The 27058-nt window shown below is 38.2% G+C and overlaps 1 protein-coding gene across 7 annotated transcripts in view; it reads right to left on the bottom strand.

Annotated features, from left to right (window-relative positions):
• Positions 1-27058, bottom strand: part of USP15 (ubiquitin specific peptidase 15) — a 72335-nt gene that overhangs the window by 9722 nt on the left and 35555 nt on the right. For 3 of the 7 annotated variants that reach the window (XM_049813854.1, XM_049813855.1, XM_049813853.1), the window contains exons 7-11: positions 18872-18955; positions 12063-12207; positions 1595-1768; positions 1090-1248; positions 175-399 (exon numbers count right to left, since the gene is read on the bottom strand). In XM_049813854.1, coding sequence (XP_049669811.1) covers positions 175-399; positions 1090-1248; positions 1595-1768; positions 12063-12207; positions 18872-18955 — 787 coding nt within the window. Of the gene's footprint in view, positions 1-174; positions 400-1089; positions 1249-1594; positions 1769-12062; positions 12208-17810; positions 17879-17917; positions 18079-18871; positions 18956-27058 lie in introns of those variants that run through there. The other 4 variants (XM_049813856.1, XM_049813857.1, XR_007507648.1 and 1 more) reach the window with 4 other exon arrangements.

Here is a 27058-nt window from a genome sequence, read left to right as displayed (position 1 = left end):
AAGAAGGTATGTATAGGTCTTCCTCAGGCTAAGTGGAACTTCAGAACACATACCAGAAAACTAAAGCTTGTTGGATTTGCTTATTGTACTTATGAATTAAAAAAAACGTAAAGGAACTCATGTTCATTGTTAATGCCATGTGAATCAGTTTTGTACATAAACTAAGAGGCTTACCTGCATAGGCTTTGCAAGTGGATCCATTCTAACTAAATAAACTTCCAAAGTGCGTTCTTTTTTCATGGGTAACGGAAGTGTCAAGTAACAAAAGGGATCAAAGGTTACGGATATCTTAGCGCATTCAGGACAAACTAGGGTGGATTTAAAAAGGCCATGAAATATATCTACAATGATGGAATCATTTCTTTTTAAATGGTTTTCCCAGGCTTCTTCAGCAACCACCTGTAATTAAAGCACACCCTGGGTTATGACAAAATAGTAGGAAATAAACAGTGAGAATTATTAGTACTTGATAGAACGTTCTCAGTTACCACCTAAACCTAAAAATCTCACTCCAAAGGACTCTGTAAGATATGTTAGTACTATCAGGATCACAAGTTAAAAGATGTACGCTTTTCTTAGGACAGAGATTCTGTCAGTGGTATTACATATTCTGAGAAAGACTTCAAGTGGCTTGGGGGAAGACAAAGCAAACAAAACTCAAAATTCAATCTGAAGTAACTCAGACTTGTAATAAAAGAAATTATTTATATGCTTGTAGCTCAATGCTAGAAAAGTTTCCCTGAAGCAGGAGTACTGGAGAGAGACAGAGTGCTGCATACTGTAGATAGAATAATAGAACAACAGAATGGAAATTGTTTCCCAAATGAATTCAGCATTGAATTGAACAAAAAGGTCTTAACAAAGCCTTAACACCTTCCCACACCCACAATTATCTTCCAAATAAACAGAAATGTACACAGGTACTCGAACAAGATCTCCATTTTAAGGTCTTGGCTTATTTTCTGAAATCTATTCCAGAAAAAGCAACACGTGATCAGTGTCCCAACCTTTCAGTCCACAATCATGTGGAAGTACCTTGCAATGTATACCCTTCACTAAAATGAAGATGGTCAATGCCAAAAACACTACCTTGTCTGGTCTCCCATCTGCATCCTTTAACTGAATGTAAGGCTTTTTCCTAATTCGATTCAAATCCTCATGTAATCCATCCAAGAGAAAAGCCAGTAGCTCTTGACAATCTTGTTGCTGATAACCAGAAAATTGTGGTGCAAATCGTCCCACTTGTGTCTAAAAAAATTAAATACAAATACTTCTGGTACCTTAATCATTATAAAGAACAGATAATTCCGAGATGCTACGGCAGAAAGTTGAAAAGGTAAAACTTATAAAGTTATAAAACGTAAGCTTTTCAATGGAGACAGGAAGCCAAAACTAATTCTCAAAGACCAAAGCACAGGGACAGTTGCTACTTATTTAAATATACAACCAAGTGTTTTAACAGTTAAATGAATGGGCTGCATACTGATGAATATCACTTCAAATTCTTATTCTGGCATATTTCCGTAAGTTTTGTATACTTAACACTACAAAACCAAAACTGACAATGTACATTCAAGTTAAATACCCTACTGACCTTAAATGCTCTTGGGGTAACATAGCTGTATTTTCCCGACCACATTTGCTTGATAAGCTCTGCATAAGATTTTGCTATTTCACCTCGCATTCCTAAAGGATTGTCAAAATTCAGCTCTTCTTGGTATTTGTCATTGAGGAAATATTCTGTAAGAGGAGGTGTGTTGCTCAGACACTGTAAATAGAAATACAGAATTTTTGTAACAATGATGTGAATTAGTTCCAAACAAATTAGTTCTAAACATTCTAACAATGTTTGAACTTTGTTAAAGCAGCCATGAAAAATACTTTAAAAACTGTAATGCCTAGTGCCTGCAAAGAGGAAAAAAGAAAAAAAAAAAGTCTTTTTGCAGAAATAAATAATGGTTTTAAACCAAGATTGGCTGCAGCTTTCGTTACAAGTTATGCACAGATAATATTTTTCAAAAGCTTTACATCAGAATTTATTAGACACAGTAGCCCAGCCAACCACAGTGTGACAGTAATTTGTATCAGGTTTAAAACAAACAAAAGAAGGTGGTCCTTGATACCTGAATAGTAGCTTTATAAAAGTCCTTGCTGAAAGTTGTTACAGATACACGAAGTTTACAGAGCCTCAAGGAGAGACTGCATAGGTACTTGGAAGAGAGAGCCAACAGGGCTTATTAAATCAAATTACACCACATTCAGAAGAACATGTGAGCAGAAAATAGTTGAAAACAGAGATTTTTTTTTTTTGGCAGGGGTGGGAGGGAAGGGAAGGTGAGGATGCTTGCTATATTCCTTCTCTTCCTAGGCATTTCTTTATGGATGCTGTTAAAGACAGCATTCTATGCTAGATGGACTAGACCTTGAATCAGAATTGGTGCAGCCCTTCCTATGTTATGTTAAATTTTGTGAAGCTGTTTAGAGCTGAAATTATTTCAAGGAAAGCAAGGGCCTTGGTTTAGACTGAGATAATCTCTTATCCTCTGTACCAGTTTGTCTCTTCTGTCAGCACTTAGAGATAGCAGGATGTTATCATTGAAGTGTGATTTACAATTTTAGGAAACCACGCTGAATTTGTGTGTGCTACTCCTCACACTCCTTTAAACAAAAACTTTTCCATCACTCAGAAATGATCCCCATGGCATGCCTTAGCATATAGACTTAACAAAGTTTCTTCATTAAATATTATCAGCTTTTCTGCATTCTTTCCTCTATTAAAGATTCCAAGAAAGGTCAAATATTTCATCAGTCTCATCTGCCTCTCTGTAAACAAGGGGAAGAACAAAAATTTTAGCTCCACATTCACTACTGCATAAGATGCAACAGTTGAGACTGGAAGAATAACAACTTTATTGAGCAGGGCAAGAAAAGTTATTCCTATTTCTGCCTATCATACCTGTGTGATAGTACAAAGCAAAACCAGTCATATGCTGTAGAGAGCTGTTTCGTGCCCATATTGCACTTGTTTCTTTCTTTCCCTCCTCACCTAAAGCCTTCGTAAGCTGTCAATGCTGAAAAAAGATCCTGACCATTACAGACCCTTTGGGACACTGAAGGCTGAAGAAAGCTCATTTTTCTCTTGCTACATGGCAAACAGCTTTTATTCCTAGTAGTGGTCATCCCGAGCCCCCCCTACCTCACAGTTCTGTGTTGTCAGTTCTGAACTGATCCATGCAGCTGAGAGGTGAAACACTTGGTGTCTCAAATCCATACAGAAGTGGTCAATCAGAGTTTTCAAAAGATTATTTTTAACATCAGCCTAAATGAATGGATGGACTACCAAGTTCCACCAGATACCCAGAAACTATACAGTGCAACCCATGCTAAACTAACTATAAGTAAAACTATGCTTTAGGTAAAATTGCATGTTCAATCTGAGTGATGTGACAAATCCTACCACCCAAAGAAGTCCTGCCCCTTCTCTGCTGATTCTCGTCTGACTGCGCAATAAACATATTCAACTCACTAACCTGTCAAAAACCTATTTTTCCTTCTCATTTTTCTTCTGGATTATTTTTGGCCTGGTTTAGAAGATCAAATCAGTTCAGCTGATCAGCTTAGTGTGAGGAATGTCCAGAACAAGGAACTAAATAATGCAAAATCAGTAAATTTTTCTATAGGTTTTTAGTCAAGCACTACACAATGTGCTGACAGTGTCTTGTTTCACCAAAAACCTAATTTATCTTTTTCTAGTTTTCACCTGATAGATTAGTTTTGTCACTTTCTCAGAATATTAATTCATATTTGTATGTATGAGTCAGATTACTGCAGATAATTTCCGTTTTTTTTCCTTATAACAATTTCCACATTCCAACGTAAGATGACACCGGTGGTAGTACTAGAATGCGCAGGTATCTATCTGAAGATAACAATTTCTGAGATACAGAGCTGACATCTCTTCTAAAATATCAGATGCCACAACTTTTAAAAGAGTAGATGCTAAAGGAACTAATACAGTTGGTCACATACCCACTGATCTTTTCACATAACTGACAAAGCTAATAATTACAGACACGTTTACTTCTTGGAAAGGCTGACAATGGATAACTATTCAGGATCATGATTACAGTCACAGGTGTAAAGGCATCCAGAAACCAATTTGAAAGGAAGCCTACATTCTTATTTTCTCATGATGTGGTATGTTGTAGGTTATCAAGGAAGCCTTACAGAAAGCATCAATAAATAAATAAAAAAGAACTATTAGAACCAAGACAATCTACTAGACAGCAAAGTCATCAGATTTATGTGCCCTGTTCAACCTAGTGGTTTGGGGGTTTTTGTTTGTTTGTTTTAAAACACAGACATAGGTAAACTAACAAGTATACCAATAGATGAAGAATAATAGTAAACAAATACAGTAAAACTACAGAAAACTGTTTGTGAACTAAAGAGGTAACAGAATGGCACTTCATTTCAGGTACTACAGTCTCCATAAGTTTTCTTTAACCAACAAAACTTCTGTAAAGTGCTCAGTCCCTGCACCCAAACTGGTTGTTTAGCTAAATGATCATGGGAGAAGATGGAACAAAATGTAGAAACTCCAAGACAACCATGACACAAACCACAGAAGAGAAGGATTAGTCTTCAGCGTGACAAAGGTTAACACTGAAATTATACTTTCATGTTACATATTAATTACTTGGAAGAAAAAAAAAAGGAAAAAAATAAAAGATTTTTCTGTAGCAGAGCAATCTGTGCATAACAACATTCTGTGTAATCAGTATCAAAAGATCAAAATCAACCTCCAAGAAAATCAGAAAAACAACACGACTAGACAAAATAATGCTTCAAGCAATTTGCGCATCAACTGTATTATGCAGCACTGCACACGCTGTTGATGTCCATAAACATGTATACAAACACCTTGGAAGAATTCTAAACTATTGAGTCAAAAGGAGACCTAATCACCTAGAAAGACACATACAGTCTACTGTTTAGAGAGCATCTAGTAGGGTGTGGGAGGCATTAAGATGCACAGGAAAATGAACAATGAATTATTTTTAGTGCCTTGTACATATATATATATATATGTACACACAATGCTGTAGCCTCACTGGAATACTGTAATTCCAATACTAGACTATGATCTTGTTAGCAAGTCTACCTGTTCTAAGAAACCCTCATATAGGAGGAAAAATAATAAGTCATGTTGTACTTCTCTAAATCCATGTAATTTAAATATATGAGAAAACTCTGATAAAAAAGAGTTTGTACAGACTCTCACTGTTTAATTGAAAAAAGAAAATGAAATGAAAGCAGAAAAAGGGCCACCAAGACAGTCAGTGGCCTGGGAGCACCTGCCCTGTGAGAAAAGGCTGAAGCATCGGCACATGTTCAGCCTGCAGAAGAGACTGTTTGTCATGGTTTGACCCCAGCCAGCAACTAAGCGCCACGCAGCCGCTCACTCACTTCCCCCCCACCCAGTGGGATGGGGGAGAGAATAGTTAGGAAAAAGGTCAAACTCGTAGGTTAAGAACAGTTTAATAGGACAGAATGGAAGAAAATAACAACAACAAAATGACAATACTAATAAAAGAACTGGAATACACAAAACAAGTAGTGCACAATGCAATTGCTCACCACTCGCCAACTGATGCCCAGTTAGTTCCCAAGCAGCGATCTGCCCCCCCAGGCCAACTCCCCCCAGTTTACATACTGGGCATGACGTCACACAGTATGGAATACTCCTTTGGTCAGTTGGGATCAGCTCCCCTGGCTGTGTCCCCTCCCGACTCCTTGTGCCCCTCCAGCCTTCTTGCTGGCTGGGCAGGAGAAGCTGGAAAATCCTTGACTTGGTATAAACACTGCTCAGCAACAACTGAAAACATCAGTGTGTTATCAACATTCTTCTCCTACTGAATACAAGACATAACATTATACCAGCTACTAGAAGGAATATTAACTCTATCCCAGCAGAAACCAGGACACTGTTTCAGGGAGACCCAACAGCAGCCTTCTAGTACCTACAGGGAAGTGAAGGAGAAGATGGAACCAGGCTCTTCACAGTGGTGCATCGTGGGAGGACAAGAACCACTGTGCTTAAGCGGAAACAAGAGAAGTTAAGGATATAAGAAAAATGTTTTCACTGCAAGAACGGTCAAGCAGTGGAGCTGAGAGGCTGTGCAGCCTTCTTGCAGGTTTTCAAGACCCAACTGGATAAAGCCCTGGGCAACCTGGTCTGACCTCAGAGCCAAAATTCCTTTGAGCAGGAAACCTCCTGAAGTTTCTTCTAACCCGAATTATCCTATGATCCCAAGGTAATGAGGAAACATTTATTCACATCCCATAAAGGGATATTACAGAGAAATAATAATAAAAATAAAAATTCGAAGCAAAGGAAACATCATTACCTATTATGCCAGTGAACTGGGGAAGTGAGAAGCAGACAATAAGATCTGAGCTAAAAATTGAGTGTTCCTGTAAGTATCATGGTTCTTCAGCTGTCCTACTTAATAACAATTTTATGCAAGGGACATTGAAATTTTGTATTTCAGCCTTCTAACAAAAGACCAAGAGCTGACTGACTGAAAGAAAGATCAAAGCAATAGTAGAAAAAGTGAGTTACTTTACACCTGTCTATCCTACTTTTGTCTGAAGTACTTAGTGTCAGATACGGTGAAAAGCGCTCAGCTAACATGACCCTTAACCTGAACTCCTTATGCCTATGGCAACTGAAACAGAGCACTAAAAACTTAATCATTTCAGGTTTTGGTGAAAGATGTTAAGTTTTGTCTGGATAATCTCACAGCCATAAGTAACTGTAGAGGGAATGTTAATCAGCTTTCCAAAGAAAAACTGCTGAAATACCCCATTGCAAAGCTCTCAACAGCTGCTGTTCAAAAGTCAAGTACATATAAATCACACTGATGGAAAAAACCATAAAAATGAAAAAGGGGGGGGGGGGAGAAGTGTTTTTAATTAAAACACCTACTTTCATTCTTCTCCTATTTTTGAATCACAAAATGAAAATTTTGTGAACTCTCAGGTTTTCACTGCAAAAGTAAAAAACCAAACCTTTTCCCACAGAGCTCTAATCACTAGTAACCCACCAAAAGGGCAAAGCAATACTTAGGAAACATCCACAGGTGGCAGCACAGCAATGCTTCGTGAGATTTGTATTTTTCTAGGTTTTTTTTCAGCTAAGATCATAGCCATACACATAACTGGACAGGAATAAAACATCTACTTGCCAAATATAGATTTTATTTTTTTTTTCTCAATATGGGTTCAAGCATTCACAATAATGTGTTTTCACAAGCTCCCTTTTGTCTTTCCTGTTTTATTTAATGCTTAGGTCTGCAAAATAAGACCTTTAGGCCTTAATAGTAAAAATCGAGCCTTAGGTGTTAGCACTGAAGTAAATTAGATACATGGAATACCCCTTCAAAAGAACATGAAAAATCTATACAAAACAAAAGTTCCAATATAAACAAAATATTAAATAATATTGAATTATTCCTTTTTTTAAATAAGAAACAGTGATAAGACAACAGCACTTGGGAGAAATACAATGGTATCTTAACCTTCTTAGCCTTACTCCTACTCAGCTTGCAGCTATTTGTGGTACCACAGAGGATCTTACCCACCTCTTCACCGTCTCTCCTCTACTTTTCTTGAGCTTTGTAACACTAAAAGCCCCTACTTGGAAAAAATCAAAGGTCTCTTTACAATAATCACAAGGATGAAGGGGCAAGCCTAACCTTAATGAACATGCAACAAAATTTAAGAAACTGCCAGGAACATCACATTTCTACCTCGTATGGCTACAGGGCAAAAACCTTCAGACAAGTTTGTCAGACTATGGAGAGCAAGATGTGCAAGGAACTGGCCACCTTCTTCAAGGAACACTGATAAGAGTTCTGATGCAAACCCATTTTCACTGTACATGAGACGAGAGCAAAGAGAAGAGAAATTAAACAGTTTCTGAAGCAGAAATAGCTCTTATGTGAACACTAAGGGGCCTCAATGCTGTCTGGGAAGGATGAAGATCTGAGAAAAGTGGTAATTGGGAGGAGAGCGAATAAACTAAACTCTGCTTCTGTTGAAGAAAGCTACATTGATTACACTCAGCACTGACTGAGTGGAAGGGATCAAAGCAGGGCTGTTTGAACAGAACATGAACGGAATTGGAAACTATTTCAGAGTCTAAAACTCTACAGTAAACTATTTTGCTTAAAGAAAACTGATTCATGCTGATAGCCCTGTGGTGACATAACTGTGAAGGAAGACATCTTAAAAAGGTAAATAAGCTAGAGTAGGTAACCAAAGCAGATCAGAGAGCTGCAGAATAGTTGAGGTTGGAAGGCACCTCTGGAGATTGTCTGGTCCAATCCCCTGTTCAAAGAAGAGTCACCTGGAGCAGGTTGCTTGGGATTGTGTCCAGTCGGGTTTTGAGCATCCCCAAGGATGGAGGCTCCACAGCCTCCCTGGAAAACCTATTCCAGTGTTTGATAACCCACACTGTAAAATAAATTTCTTGCATTTAAATGCAATTGCCTGTGCTTCGGTTTGTGCCGATTGCCTCTTCTCCTTTCAGTGGGCACCGCTGAGAAGAGTTTGGCTCAGTTTTCCTTACTCTTCCCCCACCAGGTATTTCTACCCTTTGATAAAATCACTTTGGAGACTTCTCTTCTCCAGGCTGAGCAGTCCCAGCTCTCTCAGCCTCTCCACATAGGTCACATGCCGCAAGCCCTTGATCACCTCTGTGGCCTCCCGCCGAACTTGCTCCAGTACATCCCTGTACCTCTGGTACTGGGGAGCCCAGAAGTGAACCCAGCACTCCAGGGGTGTCTCGCCAGTGCCGAGTGGAGGGGAAGGATCACCTCCCTTGACCTGCTGGCAATGCTTTTCCCAGTGCAGCCCACGAGGATGTTGGCCCAAGGACACGTTGCTGGCCCCTGTCCAGCTCTTTGCCCAGCAGGACCCCAGGTGCTTCTCTGCCAGTCTGCTTTCCATGCGGTCTCTCCCCCCACCACCTCCACCCCAGTGTGTACTGGTGCCTGGGGTTACTCCTCCCCAGGTGCAGGCCTTTGCATTTCCTTTCACTGAACTTCAGGAGGTTCCTGTCGGCCCATTTCTCCAGCCTGTCGAGGTCTGTCTGAATGGCAGCACACCCATCTGGTGTATCAGTCCCTCCTCCCCTTTTCCTGAAATCTCTCGTCTTGCTGAGGGTGCACTCTGCTCCATCATCCAGGTCAAAGCCTAGAGCACCCAATATTCCCCAGCAGAATTCCCTAGTGTGCCATCCACATACTATCTGGGCCCATCCAGTCAGAGCTTCCCAGATTAGACCAAGTCAAATGTGTTCAGAGTGCTTCAGCCATAGGCATTACACCTCTAGCCAGAATAATCCAAAATTACTCCGGTAACAGTAGGAGGTGAAATTAATGGCAAATTAGTGCAGTGACATGTATGCTTTCAAGTAATTGGAAAAAAGGTAGAAGTTATGTGGTGGCAAGAGGAAGAAGACAGTAGAACTTGCAGTCTGTGAGGCCTCAGTGTGTTAAGAACATGTCATACTTCCACTAAAAATCACTTTCATGGATTTCTTAGATAATATTAAACTCTGAACAATACTTTTATGGAGAGAGATAGTAGGTGGAACTGAAAGATACTTTACACTTCCTTGCTAAGAAAGCTGCCAAATAACACATTTGAAAAAACACACATCAAGGACATACTAAAGGTACTATGCCAAACTAAAAGCTGCACTGCTCAAGAAACACCTGATTTTTCTTACCCAGAGCACTGCCTTGTGAATCAGCAAAACTGAATTTATTAATTTACTCTACAGTTTCTCAGAACTTATCTGAACACTTGATTCCCTAGATATAAGTGAAAAGCAATGAAGTCAAAGATGACATAATTAGAAAGCAGACCTCAGAATTAAATCCAGTTAACACAATGGGATACCGATGTGAACTGTTATAAGTTTGTTAAGCTGTATAAGATTCCTAAAGGCAATAACCCATGCTTGTAATTTTCACCTAAAAGTTTTTTTTTTTACTTTTAAATCTACATATATGCAAATTTGTGTATACCAGTTTAACAAAGGTTTGAATAAGTAATCAAAATTACCCTTGTTTTTAATCAGTCTAGCCTGACAAACAGTGTAGCATCATAAAAAGTATTTCACTATGTACTAAGAATATTACTTGAATTCAACTTTTAAAAGACAATTCTAGTTGACACACTAGACAAAAAGATATTTTTTTTTTTCTTTACAATAGCATAATGATGCAATTCAGTAATCAAGAGAGGTTACATATAGCATTTTTATTTAGAACGGATGCTGCAAAATGTGTGCGCCTCCCCCTTTCAGTTTAGCCATCTTTCAGTGCAGCATGCTAAAAAAAAATTTGAATTACTTCCTGCACTGTTCAACTTCTCTTCAAGTATCCTCATGAAAACATTTTTAGAGACAAGGATAAATTGAATTTTATGGATGCCTTATTTATATAAGTATGGAATAACCTTATATACCACTACAGGCTGGGGGCTGACTGTCTAGAAAGCAGCTTTGCATAATAGGACCCAGTGGTCCTCCTGTGTGGAAGAGCCAGCAGTGCATCCCTGTGGGAAAGGTGGCCAATTGCAATCTGGGCTGTATTAGCAATAGTAGCCAGAGGCAAAGGGAAGCAAGTCTTCCCCTCTGTTTGGCACTTGTGAGACTGCTGTTGGAGCACTGTCCTGGTTAGGGCTCCCCAGTGTAAGAAAAGAGTGGAGGAGGACCACCAACACGGTCAGGGGGCTGGAGAACAACATACAAGGGAATGTTGAGAGCTGTACGCATTTGTTCAACCTGAAGACGACAAGACTGAGGAGAGAGTGCTCGTGGCTGTCTGCAGCTACCTAATGGCAGACTACAGAGAAGCAGAGCCAGACTCTTCTCAGAAGTGCACAGTGACAGGGCTAGTATAATGGACATGAACAGGAGGTGGGACCCATGATCATTCTGTGGTCCCTTCTAACCCAAATTATTTTCTGATTCTATATACAAAGAAGGGATAGAAGATCTGCAGACACTATGAAACTCTGGAATATTTCTTCTTTTGAACAAATTTCAACAATTTCATAAACTTAGCTTACAAATATATCTGAAACTACTTTTTTCCTGAACAGGCTAAAGAAGGAATTCAACTTTTTTTGTCTTTTTATCTCACCCAAAGAAATCACAAACATAAGTCAGGAACCCTTGTGATGACAAAGGAGGAGATAAACTCTGAAGCATGTTTTGTTTATACTCAGCAGGAAAAAAATGCGAACGAGAACTTAAATACATTTTACAGTTTTTTGACATAAGACTGCTTTTATAACAAAGCACGAGTTCCAGAACTAACCCAAACCAAATTAAACTGCTAGTTCTTTCTGATTGTTAATCTACCACTGCAGCGTTCACTTAAAAGTAAAAGGACTAAGTGTTTTTGTCTTGATAAGAGTAATACTAGCTATACTAGTATTTCTCTTGCAATCATAGCAAAGAAACAAGCTGTTACATTCCTGTAAAACATCTCATCCATGAAGTAGCAGCTATTCAAAGGGCAAAGGTCAAAGGTCCCCTGCATGTTAACCTGCACACTAAAAGTGCATGCTAATTACTTAGACATAAAGGCCCAGTAATCCACCAGTCATTTACTTTTTGACAATTTTAACACTGCGATCTGTACTCAAGTGCATCTCAAATTGAAAAGTTTTTTTCGTGACATGCAGGCATGGCAATCATCGCAAAAAGGAAAAAGTCCGACTTAAGGGCTCGCTCATGTAAAATGCTGGTCAATTCTCTTTCTGACATGGATCACCATGCAAAAACAAGGGAAACAATGAATGCAGCTATGCAAATCAACTTTTCTAGTATACCAATATAGATGTATTACTTCCTCACTTTTAATCCTATTCTGCTACTTAATGGAGTCCCTTAATATCAGTTTCCAAACATTGCAAAATATAACAAGATATTAGTTTCCAAGTAATAAGACAAGTTCATTTTATTCTAAAGTACATACCTGAATTGCTGAATTCATGAAACATGTATTCCCCAAGTTACTCAGGCCACACAGGCCTGGCTGCTCATTGTGTCTTCCTGGCTCTGAATAATCATAATTCTTATAAGCAGTATATGATGGGAGACAATAGTTTGAATTTTTCACACTGTAAAAAAACAAAACATCTTTCACAATGTAAACATGTACTCTATAGTACTTTAATACATAGATGTACTTTTATAAACTTAAATGATTAAAAATATTAAAGTAACTTCTGTGAACAAGAAAGGATTTTAAAAAAGTATTTAACTTTGGTAATAACATTAATTTCAATTTAAAAGTCACCTGTGCAAACAACCAAAATCTAATGTACTGCAATAACTGCAATTATTATATCCCTACCCCTTTTTGATAGGAGCAGCTTCACAGCTTACTCTATTCTTCATTGCTCCTTCAAATTTAATACACTCAGACTTTAGACACCACCAGCAGCAATCAATCATTTACGTCCCTTTTGCATTCTGCTACTGCAAGAGTGAGGTCGGTAGGAATGGGAATGCAGAGTTACAGGTGAAAGCTGAGATTTCCAAGGCCACTGTGGCATAGCTGCCTCACTGCATCAGAGAGTCTATTTATAGCTTCCCTGCTAGGACAGCACAATCCAGCATGCAAATGCAGGAAAGCCTTGAGAGGTAAAACAATGCGCAAAATGCCTTGTAACAACTTCATTATAAATCTCTATGAGGCATCTCTTTGGAGAAACTGGAGAAGACTGAAATAAGCAAAATGGTAAGATTTAAAGCAATTTGTTTCCAGATGAAATCGTGCAAATACTAAATATAGAATAACCCTCAGAACAGTAAAGTAAGCATATCCGAGAACACTAGAAAGGCAAAAGAATCTTGTAAAAGGATGCTCTGTAATATTACAGTTGTTAGAAAAAACAATCAACCAGAAAGGTTAAACGCTTTCTTAAACTATTTCAGGGACTGATCATAATGAAATCTGCATGACAGTAGCTTTGGCTAAAGTTCAAAAGTATTTCTGCAGTCACTAAGCGTTATTCACATTAGAAGCAACTTGAACAGAAAGTTGAAAGTCAATTGCTAAGAATGACAAGGAAAAATATGCAGGGCAAAGAATCAATCCTCATAAATAATTGAGATTTTATAATTGTAAAAGTCTGAGTATGTAAGTGCCCAATGGTACACTCCAGGCATTACTCCTGAAACAGTATCACTCTTTACATCCAACTGAATTCCAACTGTCCCCTCAGTGCACAATTACTCACTTTTCATGAATAACAGTTGTTTTGTTTTAATCACAAGATTATTGAAAAATTCAAACAGAAGGGGAAGAAAACTTCTCCCTCTTTCAATGGCCTCAGAAATCTGTGTAGTTTATAGCTCCACTGTTCATAAAGCTGGTGTTCTCAAACTTTTACATCTGATCTTTTCTTTTTAATAGTTGACTCTTCTATCAGTCCTTCCCTCTTCCATACATGTGCATTTTCTCTCCTCTCTGGCTTGCCCCCAAACTAGCTAAGTGGCATTGTGTTTACTTGTCATTCTCCATGAAAAATCCCTGTAAAGTTAGTTTTGCCCGTTCAGCTTAATCCTAACTTAAATGCTTCACCTTGGTTTATACAAGATACTTTTTGAACTCCAAGGGCCCACATACCCTTCAAGCTTGCTTCTGTGGTCAGCCCCTCCCTATCGTTAGTCCCTGGTTCACCCACGCGTGAGAGATCCCCAGGGAAAATTACCTTCCATCTCCCTTTGCAGCTGCAGTCCAGCTACTGCAATCAACCCCTGTTCCCTTAAGTTGGCAAGCCTTAGATCCCCCAGGAAAAAAAAGCAGAAGCTTGACACTGGTGCTAATGCAACCTCCACAATACAACCAAGCCCCCGACCCAGCTCAACAGCATGCAGCAGCAATAAAAATGCACATGTACAGGGTGCGCAATAAGCTTCTACTTTCAACCTGCTTGCTTCCTACTGCTTTCCTCACCTGACTCAGAGATTACACTTTTCACATGGTTAACAGAAGAGAAATTTCTTTTGGAAATGTAGGAGATGTAGGGATAATAAACAGATTAAATGTGATTTTCCTGGGGATTTTCACTCCCCTTTTTCCTTCTCTGCAGCTTTTCCCCCTTCATGAACTGCCACCTTAGGATGGACACTAGAAAGCTGGGACATGCAATTGGTGTCTTTTGGCTATAGCAAATTCATGTGAAAGATTTCATCAAATTAGCTGATTAACATCATGATAATTTAGTTCAAGATAATTGTAATGCAGATAGATTCCCAGTGTTGGTGTGCTTTAAGGGACAAACTGTCAAGAGTTTACTTCTCAAAAGGGAAAGCCATTTTGGAGCTCTTTCATCTTCTGTACTGGCCCACAGAAATATATCTGAGGGGTTTAGAGAATATTGTTACCACAGTCATCCTGTGAGTCAGGTCTATTCATATATTTTTCTTTCAGGGTTCTGTGATATTTTATCAAAACAAATCCAGCAAAATACAGCACCTACTATGTGAAGGAGACTAGGAGATGTCTCTTTACAGCTTTATCTGTCTGCAAACTTCATTTTTTGCTGGAAGAATTATTTTTATTTAAATTACATTGTGCCTCTGCTTTTCATGGTTTTGAGACTGGACAAAAAAATAAAGTATTATTAATAGTCAGTAGTAAATGGCTAACAATGGAAAGCAAGTAAAGATACAAGGCAAGTCTACATAAACATCATTCAAACAGAAATGCCCTAAAAAAAAAGTAACTTATGATAGCATATCCCCAACCTCCATCTGCTTTTTCTGCAAAACCTTTAGAAAGTTGCCTTTAATGAAGGAACAATGCATGGAAAAGCAGAGGGGTAGTATGAGAATGGGGCTGTCGCATAAGGGCAATAACAGAAAGAAAACACTGATGGCTCTTAGAAGAAATTGTTGCTCAAAAAATAAGGCAAGACTTGAAAAAATGAAACCATCTTCAGACCCTTGAACAGCCAGACTTGTTCTTGAAGTAGTGAAAATGGTAAAGGGAGGTTTCCAAATGAGATATTGTTATCTGCAAATCTGTAAATTTTGAGTTGCATGTGCCATATTTGAAATGACTTACACGTGCTGTCTGTATCCTGCCTTTAAATCTCAAAGCAGCTTTCAGATGACGAATCTAGAGCACTCACTGTATAGCTGAAGTTCTGGGAAGCATGAATTTGGAACAGAGAAGTTTGCAACAGCATCACTAGCTTTGGAAAGGACACAATATGACAATGCAGTGCCATATACCAACAACAGGTGCTGCAAAAGGAATTTGAGTTGCAAGAACGAGCCCAGAAAATTAAAACTTTGGAGCATGTACTGAGCTCTGCAGTATTTCAACCACTTTAATGCACTGCCAATGTGTTTTTGTGACCAGCCACTTTTAACAAACCCGTAATTGGGCTCCAATTTTTAGAGATGCCTGAAGCAGCAGGAGAGGCCCATGTCACTACACAAAGGCTACTGTCTTTGTTGTTGTTCATGATCATCATCTGGAGAGCAAAAGATAACATTATAATCTACTTAAATAAAGTAAAAAAAAACCACCCCCAAACACCTTCCTCATTAATATTTGCCTATGTGTCAGGTGCAACATGAAGAAACTGTTTCTACAGGTGATGTAATGAACATTTATACTTTTTGATGTAAGCATATTGAAATACACCAAACGTGAACAAAGCTGCCAGCTGTCTATCTTCTGACAAGCTGACACTACTGAATGATGAAGCAAGTCATTTTAGAGCCTGAAACAATGGTTACAAATGAAGAAAACAAAACAACTTTTCACTTAATTACCCACGCAAAATCCCTATTCAACTATTTTTAATCCCCTCCCCATATAATTTAAAAAATACCACGACAAGAAATGTATTGCTTTATAACAGCAATAAACAGAAATTCCAGTAAGACCTAAATGATGCGTGTCTCTCCCTGCTCTTCTGAATCCACTAACACATATTATGCTAATCCTCCTATGTTATTCTTTCAACTAGATCACCTGTAAAGGCAAAAGAACATCAATGATCAATTATTTGGAATCCTCCATTCCATCAAATGCAAACTCACATTTACAGAAATGAAGGCTTTAGACCTGATAAAATTTGCACAAGCTATTTCTATTATCTAATGTATGACTATCTCAACACACAAATATTTACCAATTTGAGGCTTGCTATTACTCAAAACACTTCCTGGATTAGACAAGTATTACAGAAATGTGTACCATATAAAGGAACATGATACTTCAGAGTTTTAACATAATTTGTACTCTATAGCCAAGCTATAATAATTGCAAAACCAGTCTTGCAACGACTAGCATTTATGACTATTACTACACACAACCTGTTGTTTGCTTTTTCTGCCTTACAAATTGGCTTTGTCACCCACAATTATCTTCCAAACAAATGCTGGTATTTCTTTTAGAGGTACAGCATCTCACGTCCATATGGAGGTGCCAACGGATCCTGGAAAGCCGCAAATGTGTAATTTTGCTATTGTACTAAAGGTAACGTGCAATGTAAGAGACAAAAAGGCAGAAATATGAAAAGAAATTCCAGACAAAGCTGACATTAAGTAGTTAATTAAGAAAGTAATGAAAAGAAGATAGCATTAATTAATGGAAAAGAAGTGCTTTCTTAGACAAGGAGGTATTTGTGAGAAGAGTAGAACATAGGAAGAAACTGATCTTAACCCAGAATGAAATAATACAATTAAATACAGAGAAATATCTTTCCGTTTACCTTTTGAAGCCAAAAATTCTTAATGCAACAGTATGTAAAGTACATAGTATATTAATGGATATAACTTCTCTATCACTGAACTAATTAATCCTGAACATGTATTCTGACAGAAGTGCTGCTAAAGATTCTCCTGTATTATATATTGCAGCAAATTATAAATCTGTTGTTTTAAAAAAATTTGTTTTAAACTCATCATAATTGGATTACTGCATTGTAATGAAAACCATATACTTCTGCACTGAATATCTGCCTTACATAACATCCAGATATACAGTGTTTTGGGTTACAAGAGAAAAATGGCTGGTATTTCATAACACTATAGAGAACATGTACCTACTACCTGATTTACAAATGTTTAACTTGGGAGTTAGGGCACTTTAAGGGACCAATCCCTTATCAAATCTGAATTTTATATCACTTCCTTTTAAACACATATTTCTGTTAAAAATCCTCAAATTAAAAAAAACAACACAAAAACCCCAAACAAAACAACCCCAGAATTTTACCTTAAGTTGTAAAAGCTCCCATTTGGGCTCCAAAATAAACCAAGAAATAAAAATAAAATCAGCTAAAGCAAGTGAAAAAACTATCTTTAAAAGCTGCAAGAGCTGGCAACAGGTTTCATAAGTGCTTCCTAAAAATAACTAGAGCATCGCTAGGGAAAAACACTAAAAAAAAATTAAAAAAAAAAAGAGGAAAAATAATAAAAAAGAAGAAAGACTTGCTGGATTTAAAATGGTGGATCCCTAGGAAAAAGTAACTGTTAAGGTTTGGTTCTGGTGTTACAGCTGTCTTTCACATAAGCAATGGGGGAAGGAGAGATTAGTTCTCAGCTGGAGGCTCAGCTCTGGTCAAGTAATTTTTCACACAATCATAGATACAATATATTTTTTATTTACTACACATTCACACACAGAGTACAATAGACTGCAGTTAAATACATGGATTTCAACTGTTTAACAGTGAGAGTTGGGGCTACTCACAATTGGTAGAAGCACAAGTGACACTTCACCCCTTAGGAAAAATCACTTCTGATAAATGCAGTATTTAACTGGAAGATATTGTATAAGATATTTAATATTTATGTCACCTTTTTAATATTTAACATCTTCATGTTTGACCACAAAATGCATGTTTGGAAAAATATTTTAATTTTGAATGAATTGTAAGAATAAGCCTCTTCAATTTCCCCCAGCTTGCATTAAAGACGAGTGCTCTCTGGTTTCAAGCATTTGAAAGATGCTCCATTATCTGTTAAAGTGAAATAATTCCATGTTTTTCTATATTCACCAACTTTTTTTACAGTTGTGTACAACAAAAAAATATTACACACAAAGTTGGCCACTGGAATATGAAAGCTCTTCTTTTAGAGTTTTATCACATTCTTTATTAAACTTCTGATTTGGAATATAAAGGAGAAAACTCTTAAAAATGAGAAGCCTCTTTTACTAAGCCTCTGCTCATTGTAATGTTCAAGCACACCTATCAGACTGATCTCTCTCAGATCTTCTAGCACTAAGACAGAGAAGTTGCTGGTTGTGATTATAGCCACTGATTAATTATGACAACAATTATAGCTAAAACAATTCAGCTGTAGTGGTCTCAAATCAATGTGTGATATCACATATGTTGCTATTATACCTTACTATCAATAAACAAGGGGAAGCCTGACCACCATAAATGTAAGTAGTTTACGCTTTTTTTTGTTGTCCATCTAAATTCAGGCAGGATAATAACAACAATGTATTTTTAGCATGACAAACTCTAAATGAAGTCTTTATATATTTTCTTACAATGCTCAACATTCTTTTTAGTGTCTATTCTACTGAGCACTAAGAATTACCAAACAACTTTAACTGCGTTTCATTTCCTGATATCATGCGTTACAATACCTACGCTATGGAATAGTGACCAGTAACAATTCACAACCCAAATATTGCAAAACAATTCAAAATCCTTAAGCTAGGAGTTATAAAACATCAAAATTTGTTTCTGTCACACTGGGGCGATTAAATTAAATAACGTTTTAAGGTATATAGCTTACTTTCTGTTGTTCATGTTGTTATAATTATTTGATAGAGATGGAGAGATCTTTGGTAAAGTTGAAAAATTGGATGCACCTGGGGACCTTTAAAAATATGAAAATGATAAATTAGATAAAAATGCTGAGATATTAAAAACTATGAAAGAATGCTAACAAATGAACAATGCATATAAACAAGCATGGAAAAGAAATATTTTTTAGGAAGTGGGCAAAGCACTAAAAATACCTAGGACATGCAGCATTCAGAATCCAACTTTTAAAACTTGAAATGCTTCACAGTACTTTAAACTTTCATATCATGTTGAAGAAATAGAGCTATTAAAAACAAAAAGCAAGCAAACAAACAAAAAATCACAGGCCACTGTACTAAAAAAAATGTTTTCAGTTTACAGTATGACTATAGATATTTTGATGTGCTAAAACCTAGAATGTAAAGTTTCTAACATGGAAATTTTATGAAGTTTTCATTTAACCATAAACAGATGGTGATACAAGATACAAAAATGATTAAGGTACATACTTCAAGGCTAGTTTAATAGCAGCATGAAACCATTTAATTAAAATCTATTAATATTGTTAAAAAAAATCCAGGATATTATGTACAACACTAAATAACCTTTAAAAACCTTTTTTTCCAAAAGTAATAGCATTATCACTCATACCCACTGTTTAAGACTGTTTTTAAATAAAAGAATATTGATAATTTTAATCACAAAGACTGTCTGAATGTAGCAGTTAAATACAATACACAGCTATCTTGCAGTGTATTTTTCTTTTTCTGATCAAATCTTACAGATAATCACGGAAAAGGCTCTGAATACTCAAAGGAATTTATGCACCTTCATGTTTTTGTGGGGCCTATGCAACTCCAAGTGGTTTGCAATAAGCTCCAGCTGTCACTGGAAAGCTTTGAAATACATATCACAATATTAAGAGAAGAAATTCTGCATGCTCAGTATTTTATTAAGCACCTTTCAAGAACTAAACTCTGCAAAGAGAGAAACATTTTTACACAGGAAATTTTCCCGAGTATATTTTCACATTGATTTTCAATTTTTTATTAATAAACCTTTTCCAAAAGATATATTACCATGTCAAGAAAATGTTACTTAATTTTTAGAGTATTCTGACCCAACATTCATAAAGCTTTCAATCTAAATCCTCTTCTTTGAACATTATCTTCAAAGAAGTAAAATACAGTATCCACAAGAAAGATAGAAAACTGAAGTCAGTTTAACCCTACTTAAAATTCAAGACAGAAGTTAAATTATGCACATTCATACACGTAATTATTTTAGAAGCTACTTGAACTGAGTAATTTTGAACTGAAATTGAACGTTTTGAAACGAATTTGAAGCTTTTATATGATTTAAACCAAATTCAAATGCAACACATTTTAAATTTAAAACCTGAATGTATAACTGTTCTCTAAAAAATTAAAAGAAACCAGAATGAGCTACATAAATAAAAGTCTGGTTTGCACAAAAAACAAGTTAGTTTTTTTCTTAGAGAAGATGACCATGAGTAGTTTTATTCCTTGATAGCATTTGCTACCAAATACAAAGTGATAACAACAGGTAAACCAGTAAGAGACTCGTACTACTCTGAGGTGTGCAGCCTTTCTATTTGCTTATGGCTGCTTCCATTGCTGAACCCTGTGTACAGAGAAGAATTCATTCACAGCTCTTACAGCTTTTAATACATTTCAATGCTTGTGGCAAAACTTTGTAACAATGTTGGCAGAAATCCCCTCCACCATTTAAAACAAAAAAATAAGATCAAAACAAGGATAATAAAAAACCCTGAGAAGACAGTAAATGCTAATGCTGAATGTTTTGCCATACTTCAGTTCTGCCTTTAAAATTGTACAAAAAGAATGTCCAAAAGTATCTACTCATAAAACAACTACACTGACTTAGGAATCTCCTAAGACAAAATGAGTAATCAAATGTGCAACAAAAACTCAATTATGCTTTAATTGCAAGGTTTTAAGACAAAGTATATGTTCTTTTAGTAGTATACTAACTTCAGTATGTATTAATGTTACTGTGGTGTTAAAACACCACAGAAAGATGTCCAAAGAATACGGTTACTTGCTTGACAAAAATAATCAATTTTAAACTCTGGTTGTAAAAAACCCCAATAATCAGTAAATGGCCTAGTTTCTCACATGCAGGAGAAGAGTAAACAAAATTCTCAACATAGCTAGAAAAACATCAGGAACCATGCAACAGATAAATTTGAACGGTAACTTTTCACGATCTAACAAACAAAACCCACAAAATTATTTATTGTACTTTAGCATTTTAACAGTCCAGCAAAAGACCGGTTAAAAACCAAACTTTACTGTAGTCCTCTGCGAAAACAGATGGTAACTCACACTAGATACTGACTTCCCTACACGCTTCATTAAGCCTATCATTAAACTGCACTACACTTTAACTCCCATAGTGATCCATAGCAGAGACATAAATACGGACGTCAGCAAAAACAATGGCAGCCAGAACAACTGTTTTCCTCCAATAATCCGTGGGCATCTGCTATACATTGCCTGGATCACAATGATAAAAAAAAAAAGCAGACAAGGCTTCTTTGGACAACTGGAAGAAGCCGAACATTCACAGGCCCTCGTCCTTATGGGGGACTTGAACCCTTGTGATACCTGCTGGTGGGACAACACAGCAGGACGCAAGTAATCCAGGAAAGTTCTGGAGTGCATTGATGACAGCTTCCTGACACAGGTGGTTGAGGAGCCAACAAGGAGAGGTGGATCAGATACTTACAAACAAGGAGGAATTAGTTGGGGATGTGAAGGTTGGGGCCTTGGCTCCAATGAACATAAGATGGTGAAATCCAGCATCCCGAGAGAGCAGGGCAGAAAGCAGTAACACAACCCTGGCCTTTGGAGAGCAGACTTCAGCCTTTTCAGGGATCTGCTTGGTAGAGTCCCATGGGCTACAGCCCTGGAGAAAAGAGGGGCCCAAGAAAGCTGGTTGATATTCAAGGACCATCTCCTCTAAGCTCAAGAATGGTCCATCCTGACAAGTGGAAAATCAAGCAAAAGCAGAAGGAAGCCTGCATGGATGAACAGGTTGCTCCTGACCCAGCTCAGACATCAAGAGAAAGTGGCTGAGTGAAAGCAGATGCAGATAACCCAGAAGGAACATGGAGATACCATGCAGTTATGCAGGGGTGAGGTCAGGAAAGCCAAAGCCTATGTCATGTTACATCTGGCAAGCGACATGAAGGGCAACAAGATTCTACAAGTACACAAACAGCAAAAGGAAGACCAGGGAAAACATGGGCCACTGCTAAATGGGACAGGGGCCCTGGTGACAAAGGACATAAAAAAGGCTGAGCTACTCAAGGCCTTCTTTGTGTCAGTCTTAACCAGTAAGACCAGTTTTCAAGAATCCCACGCCCCTGAAACCAAAATCTGGAGCAATGCTGACCTACCCTCGGTGGACGACAATCAAGTTACGGGGCACCTAAACACACTGGAGATACACAAGACCATGTGGTCTGATGAGATGCTGGTTGTTGATGTTACTGTGATGGCAGTCTTGTTTATTTTTGAAAGGTCCTGGCTATTGGGAGAGGGCTCTGAAGACTGGAAGAGGGAAAATGGCATCAATATCTTCAAGAGGGCAAGAGAGAAGATCTGGGGAACTACAGGCTAGTCTGCCTCATCTCAATCCCACAGAAAGTGATGGAGCAACTAATCCTGGAAACCACTTCCAGACATATGAAGGACAAGAAGGTGACAAGGACACGTCAGCATGGATTTATAAAATGGAAACGTTGCTTAACCAGCCTGATAGCCTTCTATGGTGACATAACTAGCTTGGCAGATGAGGGGGGGAGCAAAATGGATGTTGTTTGTCTCAGCTTCAGTAAGCCTTTTGACACTGTCTCCTGTAACATCCTCATAGACAAGCAGATGAAGCAGGGGTTACTAAAGTGTACAGTGAAATGGATTAAAACCAGCTGAATGGCTGGGCCCAGATGATTCTGACCAGAGGCACAAAGTCCAGTTGGAGGCTAGTCACTAGTGTATATTCCAGAGGTCAGTACTAGGTTCTATACTCTCTAACATCTTTATTAATGACCAGAACATGGGGACAGAGTGCACCCTCAGCAAGACGAGAGATTTCAGGAAAAGGGGAGGAGGGACTGATACACCAGATGGGTGTGCTGCCATTCAGACAGACCTCAACAGGCTGGAGAAATGGGCCGACAGGAACCTCCTGAAGTTCAGTGAAAGGAAATGCAAAGGCCTGCACCTGGGGAGGAGTAACCCCAGGCACCAGTACACACTGGGGTGGAGGTGGTGGGGGGAGAGACCGCATGGAAAGCAGACTGGCAGAGAAGCACCTGGGGTCCTGCTGGGCAAAGAGCTGGACAGGGGCCAGCAACGTGTCCTTGGGCCAACATCCTCGTGGGCTGCACTGGGAAAAGCATTGCCAGCAGGTCAAGGGAGGTGATCCTTCCCCTCCACTCGGCACTGGCGAGACACCCCTGGAGTGCTGGGTTCACTTCTGGGCTCCCCAGTACCAGAGGTACAGGGATGTACTGGAGCAAGTTCGGCGGGAGGCCACAGAGGTGATCAAGGGCTTGCGGCATGTGACCTATGTGGAGAGGCTGAGAGAGCTGGGACTGCTCAGCCTGGAGAAGAGAAGTCTCCAAAGTGATTTTATCAAAGGGTAGAAATACCTGGTGGGGGAAGAGTAAGGAAAACTGAGCCAAACTCTTCTCAGCGGTGCCCACTGAAAGGACAAAAGGCCACAGGTATAAATTGAAATAAATGAAATTCCATCTGAATATAAGATTATGTTCACACAAAAAGAAAAACACACAAAAAATTATAAACTGTCACTTTTTTTATAGTGAGGGTGGTCAAAAACTGGAACAGGTTGACCACAGTGGTTGTGCAGTTTCCACCTCTGAAGATACTCAAAATGTGCCTGGACATGCTCCTGGGCAACCTGCTCCAGCTGCCCCTGCTTTGAGTAGGGGGACTGGATGAGATTATCACTAGAGGTCCTTCCATCCTCAAGGACTCTGATTCTGTGAAGGTGTGGTTATAATCAGGCTAATGTACAATTTAGTATTTTAAAGCAAGCTTTAGTATGCTTAACCTACTTCAGTTTAGACTATTCTCTTCTTACAAAACCCAACTAATTCAGTTAATCATACTTCTTTGGGGGTTGTGCATGAAAGGTTGATATTTTAATGTTCAGTAATCAAAACAAATATTAATGTTCAGGGCATGCATTTGTTAAAAGAGTTTCTCAACCCTGCATTAACTGATATTAATGAGCATGTTTGTTAAACTAACTTGAAAACGTCTGTTGTACATTACCAATGTTTGATGTTTACCCACAGGCGCTCAGACACATGGTTACCACAGTCTAACAAGTTATTATGCATCAGCCATCAGCAGTCCAGCTCTTGACTAGCAGACAAGCTCTGACAGCTCTTGCTTTTACAATTTAAGACATCACAATAAGTCCCCAGTTAGCTCTATTCTCCACAATTATCTTTCTTGCAGCAAAGTCAGTAGAAACACACACCTGTCTGCACATCAACTGCTTCGGGGAATAAAATAACAGATTTTACATCTCTTGATTAAAGATGACACTTTTCATTTCAGTAGACAAATAGTTTTTCTTTTGAAGACTCATGGATATTTTTTCCTAGAATACTTGGATATGCAAGCACTAAATTATTTCAAAAAGGATAGTTAAGCATCTTTTATTAATTTTTTTTTCTTCAAAACATTATGGGATCCAGCTCAGAAAAGAAAGAATGAAGAGCCTTTAGTGTTTTTCCAAGATAAAGAGGCATACAGTTTTGAACCAGAAAAAAAATATGAAAAAACCTTCCATGTGACTAAGTATTGTAAGAAAACATTCATTATTACCAAGAAGAAAAACTATAAAAGTGCATAGTCTCAAATTTTTGTGTGGTCAAAAAAAATAATAAAATCAATGTATTCCCTTTTACGTGCAAAAATTGTTAAAGTTAACAGCAGACCATCTGTAAATTATGCAAAGTTTGATTAGAATGATTTATTCCACAGTGAAGTCTAAAAAAACTGGATCAGAATTAAATGTCTTACTTTTATTATACACAGAGATATATATTGATAGATTAAAAATTCTTACTTTTTTGCCATATAAGAAGCATTTTTGAAGAATATGATGAATAGATTTAATACTTGTTTGTTAAGTTTTCCAAGAAAACAGCAAACAATGCTTCTCTAAACTTAGAACAAAATAAGTTTCTAGTAAATAGCTTCTTTGTATCCTTCTCTAACTTGCTTTTCTGTTTGCACATAAACAGGTAACAACTTCTTAACAGAAAACTAACAGAAACCTTGTCCTGACTATTCATTTGGTAATTCATGGAACTCCAAAACTTAATATCCTTCCTTCTCCTTATCTCAAGTTTTATAATCACAGATTGGGTGAAAGGTTTTAATTGTTGTACAGTTTTTCCCTGAACACAAGTAATCTGATTTCGTAGTACAGCTGCTTAAGTTATTTGAACTAGAACCTCAGATTTTTTTTTTATATCTTAGTCTAAATCATCCTCTTGATGATAATAAACCATTCAAATAGGGTTGGTTGGTTAGTTGTTTTTCTACCTGTGGAATAATCTCCCACAGAAGGATGCAAATATGAAAAAACAAACCTGACTGCACACAGATCATAAGTCTTCATTCAAGGACTGGGATCAGCAGCAACTAAGCTACCAAAGCAACTTGGATCTCCATGTTTGGATGAGTTTGTCACATATATGACACTGAAGAGACAGTTACTCAAAGAAAAGTTAGTATAACAAAATTTGCTGCAGAACTGCCCATTAATGCTGAGTAATATCTATTTTGGGAGCAGATGACAGTAAAGACATTCCAGAAGAAGTCACTATGAGCTCACTAGAAAAAGTTTCACAGAAGCCAAGCTTCCTGAGCAACAAACATCCCAGTAGCCAATATAAACACTTGATATAAACAGAACCTCTCAGAGACCCAAAAATCCGGCCATTCCTAAGCCTGACTGATCCTGTGCACATTTTAAGAATGTACACAATATTCAGATGCTTCCAGACAAAAAACCCCCCAGCAAAACACAAACATTTTAAGCAGCATTAAAATATGAGACAATAGCAGATCTCATTAAAATGTAGTGGGGTTTTTACAGCAGATGTTGCAATTACTTCCAAAATTAAGTAAATGTAGAAGTTAGAAGAACAGTACACCTAAAAGAAATCCAAATACTGACTAGCTTGGCCATAAAGCTGAAATTCTAAGTTGCAGAGCTAGGTCTCTGCTCCTATATAAAAAGGATCTCAAACTTGAAATCGTTTCTTCAGAAGAAGAGACAATTATGATGATAATCGATCTTTTAACTTCTACTGATTCGTTCTAATTCTAAGAGAAACAGAATTATCATTTTCAAAGTGTTCCTTCCTATTATGAGCTGAGGTTCCAATCTGGCCACTTTCAAAGTAAATACGTTCTTTTCTTGCAGTAGAAAAAGATTCTCACACCTTTAACACGTTTCTCATTAAAAACTGCCAACGTTCACCACCTGCAGTAGGAAGAAAGAAAAATTGCCAAAAGAAGCAATCAATACAAAGATTGCTGCTATGCTTCCGCTAACAAGAAAGACGCAGGGAAAATGTGCAGAACATCTTACTCTCTCATTTTCAACTGTCACAACATAGGTTGTGCTGCCATTCAGACAGACCTCAACAGGCTGGAGAAATGGGCCGACAGGAACCTCCTGAAGTTCAGTGAAAGGAAATGCAAAGGCCTGCACCTGGGGAGGAGTAACCCCAGGCACCAGTACACACTGGGGTGGAGGTGGTGGGGGGAGAGACCGCATGGAAAGCAGACTGGCAGAGAAGCACCTGGGGTCCTGCTGGGCAAAGAGCTGGACAGGGGCCAGCAACGTGTCCTTGGGCCAACATCCTCGTGGGCTGCACTGGGAAAAGCATTGCCAGCAGGTCAAGGGAGGTGATCCTTCCCCTCCACTCGGCACTGGCGAGACACCCCTGGAGTGCTGGGTTCACTTCTGGGCTCCCCAGTACCAGAGGTACAGGGATGTACTGGAGCAAGTTCGGCGGGAGGCCACAGAGGTGATCAAGGGCTTGCGGCATGTGACCTATGTGGAGAGGCTG

This window comes from Accipiter gentilis, chromosome 11 (assembly GCF_929443795.1).
Source record: "Accipiter gentilis chromosome 11, bAccGen1.1, whole genome shotgun sequence".
NCBI lineage: Eukaryota > Metazoa > Chordata > Aves > Accipitriformes > Accipitridae > Astur > Astur gentilis.
This window is presented reverse-complemented; position numbering and strand designations above follow the sequence as displayed.